The sequence below is a fragment of the Sinocyclocheilus anshuiensis genome, unplaced genomic scaffold, assembly GCF_001515605.1.
Source record: "Sinocyclocheilus anshuiensis isolate Anshui unplaced genomic scaffold, SAMN03320099.WGS_v1.1 scaffold130, whole genome shotgun sequence".
In the NCBI taxonomy this organism is placed as follows: domain Eukaryota; kingdom Metazoa; phylum Chordata; class Actinopteri; order Cypriniformes; family Cyprinidae; genus Sinocyclocheilus; species Sinocyclocheilus anshuiensis.
Window position 1 is genome coordinate 3301745 of NW_015544207.1, and position 5466 is coordinate 3307210.

The 5466-nt window shown below is 35.4% G+C and overlaps 1 protein-coding gene across 1 annotated transcript in view; it reads left to right on the forward strand.

Annotated features, from left to right (window-relative positions):
• LOC107696947 (ankyrin repeat and SAM domain-containing protein 1A) overlaps window positions 1-5466 on the forward strand; it is a gene marked incomplete at its 3' end in the record, with an annotated part of 137257 nt that overhangs the window by 72090 nt on the left and 59701 nt on the right. The window contains exons 7-9 of the mRNA XM_016497519.1: window positions 2003-2078; window positions 2166-2267; window positions 2371-2457. Of these exons, the coding sequence (XP_016353005.1) occupies window positions 2003-2078; window positions 2166-2267; window positions 2371-2457 (265 nt within the window). The remainder of the gene's footprint in view (window positions 1-2002; window positions 2079-2165; window positions 2268-2370; window positions 2458-5466) is intronic.

Here is a 5466-nt window from a genome sequence, read left to right on the forward strand (position 1 = left end):
TAGTAATATGCATTGCTAAGAACTTAATTTGGACAACTTTAAAGGCGATTTTCTCAATATTTAGATTTTTTTGCACCCTCAGATTCCAGATTTTCAGTTTCAGTTGTATCTCGGCCAAATATTGTCATATCCTAACAAACCATACATCAATGGAAAGCTTATTTATTCCACTTTCAGAAAATGTATAAATCTCAATTTCGAAAAATTGACACTTAAGACTGGTTTTGTGGTCCAGGGTCACATATTTGTTTTTTAATATTCAGTGGTTATTGTGCAGTGTGCTAGTGTTCCATTCTGAACATAAGGTGCGTCTAAAAATCGCGTACTTATGCAGTATTCTATATCGTTTTGTAGTAAAAATTTGTAAAGTTCCAAAAAGAAAAAGTGCACTTTAAATACCTGGATGATGCAGTTAAATAACCGAAAAAACAAAGTGTTGAATGTTGAACACTTCATGCACTCATGCACTCAACTGTCGCAGCTTTAAAGGGGTCATATGATGTTGCTAAAAAGAACATTATTTTATGTATTTGGTGTAATGCAATGTGTTTATGCGGTTTAAAGTTAAAAAAACACATTATTTTCCACATACTGTACATTATTATTTCTCCTCTATGCCCCGCCTTTCTGAATTTCTAGTCGTGTCCTGGAAGACCAAACAAAAACGAAACACACAGCATCACACACGGAGGGCTAGAGTGAGCAGAGGCCGGTGGGCTTGCGGCAACCACATGTGACGACCCCGGGCTGGACTCCGCTTCGTCCACTGTATAAGTGCATAGTGTATAGTGTGTCATTTGGGACGCAGTTATAGTCTTGGTTTCAAGTTTTTGTCATATGTTGGTTAGCTCCGCCCACAGCAAAAAAATGCAGTTTTTTTTTTTAAAAGGTTAAAAATTCTGCTCCACATATTTTAATCATCCAGTGTGTTCTGATTGGCTGTAATTGTTGCACTGCGTTTTCACTTATGAGAAAACAAAAAAATATATATATGCTTGGCAGTTATGTGTATTACTTAATATTATGACTTCCTTTGTGTAATTTTAGCATCTGTTATAATGTCAATGGCCCCGCCCTACTCCCCCCCCCCCCCCCCCCCGATCAAAAATACAGTAAAAACAGTAATATTGTAAAATATTTTTACAATTTAATATAAGTGCTTTCTATTTTAAATATGTATTTTAAAATGTAATTAATTCCTGTGATGTTCCAGCATCATTACTCCAGTCTTCAGTGTCATATGATCCATCAGAAATCATTCTAATATGCTAATTTGCTGCTCAAATTATTATTATTAATGTTAAAAAGCAGTTGTGCTGCTTCATATTTTTGTGGAAACTGATAATTTTTTTTCAGGATGATGAATAGAAAAATTCAAAAGCACAGCATTTTTTAAAAATAGTAATCTTTTGTAACATTATAAAAGTCTTTACTGTCACTTTTGATCAACGTAATGCATCCCTGCTCAATAAAAGTATTAATTTCTTAAAAAAAAACAAAACAATGGATATCAAATTATACAATCAAAATGGGTTTGAATACTGTTTAATTTTGACTTGAAAGAGTTCAAGCATGTATCAGTGCAGGTGGTTTGATCTCACCGTTCTCACTCAGTTTCTCGCCGTGATTTAAAGTAACTGCTCTTTAGCACGTTGCCAGATCACTCCCGTCTCTACCTGAGAAACCTGCTCGCACGCTTAACAGTAACAACCTGCCATCTGTCTCTCACTCAGTACGTCCTCAGAGCAGCGACCCACATTGACATAGTCTGGTTTGTCTGCTAACACGCGGAGAAAGCCGCTGCAGTGTGAAAATGAGTTTGTCTGGTCTGTGTCTCATCTCCGTTGGGTTCTGATATGCCTCAGTTATTGCCGTCAACTGACCTAAAACACAACGTACAAGACATTCCAACCTTCACAACTTTTATCTTAAGTGTCTAAAATGTTTCGGGGTCGCTGTATGTGCCTGTGTATCTTCTGATGAATGTTTTATTTGTTAACAGACAGAGAAAGGCAGTGCCCTTCATGAAGCAGCTCTATTTGGAAAGACGGAAGTAGTACAAAAACTACTCAACGCAGGTAAAAAAAATGAACTCAAATGCAGAAATTACTAATGGTTTGACTACTGAAATTGTACCCAGGACGCTTTGTGTGAATGTTTCTCAGGTATCGATGTGAATATCGTGGACAGTAAGAGTCTAACAGCGCTGGACACTGTTAGAGACATGCCCTCTCAAAAGAGCCGACAGATCGCCGCCCTCATACAAGGTACGTCTGGACCTGATATCAATCACACACATCACTGAATCTGAACAACTCTGAGTTGGTTTCTCCTCAGGTCATAGTTTTCACGCTTGTCTTCTCTCTAAAGCTCATATGAGCGGCCGTCCGTCAGACACGAGCCTTCCTCCTCCACCAGTGCCTCCACCTCAAGAGAGCCTGAGCCCCAAGAGAAAAGGTCAGAACCACTCGGAAAACTCTGTTCACACTTAAAATATTAGGTACATTTTAAAGCTGTGAAAGCATTGAAATGCACCTTAAGAATTGAGTAATGTAAGTACAACATTTGAGTAAATGTGAATAATAACATTTAGTACCATTACAAATAAAACTGAGTACATTGTAAAACCCAATGCGTTAGGTGAACTCAAATCTGAGGTACAGTATCAGATTAAGAAAAAAAAACATTATTTAAAAACATTATTTACCAATGAAACAAGAACACCGTTAACTATTAGCTAGCTATAGTGCACATGCATGCAGACTATTGCTGCATTTGCATGTTCACAGTTATTGCTTTTACAATAAAGCAGCATGATGCTTATAGTCTTAATGTCCCATTCTTAATCTAACCACAGACTTCTTAAGTTGTTAAAGATGAGGAATATGGATATAAAATTAGTAATAATTGTAGTTTTATCAGAGTTTCTCCATTATAAAATATTCTGATTGAAATTTAACAAAAAATAAATAAATTATATATATATATATATATATATATATATATAATATAAAGTTTAATTTGTTAGTCAAATGCTAATTGCTTTTCATGAAATAAACTAAACTTCAATAATAGAAGACAAAATTAATTATTGGATTTTTAAGCATTTATTTTAGTATGGCCAACTCAAACAGTCACTTAAGCGATTTTGCATAGTAGAGTATAGTTTTTTTATTATTATTATTGTGATATTTACAAAGTCTCTGAATGATGAAGTCCGATTTGTTTGAAAATTTGTATATTGTTTTGCAAAAGCGTTCTATACTTTTACTTTTACTGCAATATGTAGTATGTATACTCTGTACAGGGCATAGACTTTCTATGCATAAAATGTGATGAATGAAACAAGTAATATTAATTATTTAGAAGATTTAAATATTTTTCTCATTATTTGATTAGACTGCTATGAGTTAAGTTGGTTTTAAACGAAATTGCATAGAAAATGTAAAATAGCTGTATTTTTTATGAGATTTCTGGATACTGAATTAAACATGCAATGTAGTGAGATCATGTGCCTTAATAGCAAATGCCAACATGCAGAAAGTGTTTGAGTCCAGCTAGTGACGTGTTCTGATTCCATTCTGCTTTTTTTTCTCAACTATAATTTCTTGTCACCCTCCAAAATATGTACCGTATTGGCCCGAATATAAGACGACCCCCCTTTTTCCAGATGTACCTTTTCGAAAAAGGCTTTTTAAAAAACAAATCTTGTTTTTTCTCAGTAAAACACATTTTGTCTTCAATTATTTTCATATTGCATATTTTTCCTATTTGAATTTTTGTTTTGAAAGTATGGTAAAAACTGGTAAAATGTACCAACAATCACATTTAAAAAATATAGCTGCAAGCAGCAATTGCGGGGCCAAGCACTCCAGAGGCAAAATGAGGAACTAAGCATGGCATGTAGCATCAGACCAACTGCAACAATGAGCAATTAAAGATGTTTTAGAATGAATGTAGTTGAAATGGCTGAAAATTTTTTTTTAATGAAAAATCATAAATACAACCACTAGAAATATGCCTTAAGGAATTATCACTTTTGACCAATAGGTGGCGCTGTTATCAAATCGATGTGTTGTGTTCTGTGTGAGTTGACAATGGCACACACAGTTTGGTGTTAATATGTCAAAGCTTTGCAGAGATACAGCCTCAGATGCAGTTTGGCATCATGCCTTAAATTTTTTGCGGCGCTATACAAAAACAGTTTTGTGTATCAACACAAAATCCATAACTTTTTGTCAGCACAGTCTGAAGATGATCTCACTCGATTTTGATGAAAATCAGACCAATGTTCTAGGAGGAGTTTGAAAAAGTAAGTTTTCAACATAAATCAAAATGGCGGACAGGAAGTTCGGCCGACTATAGCAAAATTGGTATCCATGTTCTCGGCATAACACATGGAGTATTTTGAGACCAGTTTAATTACAATAGACTAATGTAATGAAAAGTTATTAGAATTTATGGACAATTCATAATTAATGGTTAATGAATGGTTTATTACTTTTGACCAATAGGTGGCGCTGTTACCAAATTAATGTGGCATGGTCAGTGTGAGGTGACAAATGCACTTACAAAGTTTGGTGTCAATATGTCAAATATTTGCAGAGATACAGCCTCAGATGCAGTTTGGCACTATGCCTAAAATTTGTAGTGGAGCTGTACAAAATCGGTTTAGTTTATCGACACGAATCCATAACTCTTTGTCAGCACAGTCTGAAGATCATCTGACTCGATTTTGGTGAAAATCGGAAAAACGAGTGATGAGGAGTTAAAAAAAAGTAGGTTTTCAACATTAATCAAAATGGCGGACAGGAAGTTCAGCATACTCTGGCATAGTTGGTATCTATGTTGTCGGCATAAGCCACTGAATATTTTGAGACCAGTTTCATTGCAATAGGCTAATGCAATAAAAAGTGATTAGCATTTTTGTAAATGCAATTTTTAATGGTTAATGAATGGTTTATTACTCTTGACAAATAGGTGGCGCTGTTACCAAATTGATGTGGCGTGGTCAGTGTGAGGTGACAATGGCACATACAAAGTTTGGTGCAAATACGTCAAAGCTTTGCAGAGATACAGCCTCATATGCATTTTGGCATCTTAACCAGCAAATTCGTTGATGCTCTAAACGAAAACCGTTTCGTATATCGACACAAATTCCATAACTTTGCGCCAGCTTGGTCTGAAGATGATCCGAGTCAAATTTGGTGAAAATTGGACTAACGGTCTAGGAGGAGTTTGAAAAAGTAGGTTTTCAACATGAATCATGATGGCGGACAGGAAGTTCAGCCAATTATAGCAAAATTGGTATCGATGGTCTCGGCATGATCCAAGGAATCTATCAAAACCAGTTTCATTACAATAGGCTAGTGTAAACAAAAGTTATTAGCATTTTTAGAAAGGGCATTATAACTTTTGACCACACGGCTTTTTCTGCCCCCAAACTTTTTGAGTACCATCAGGGCA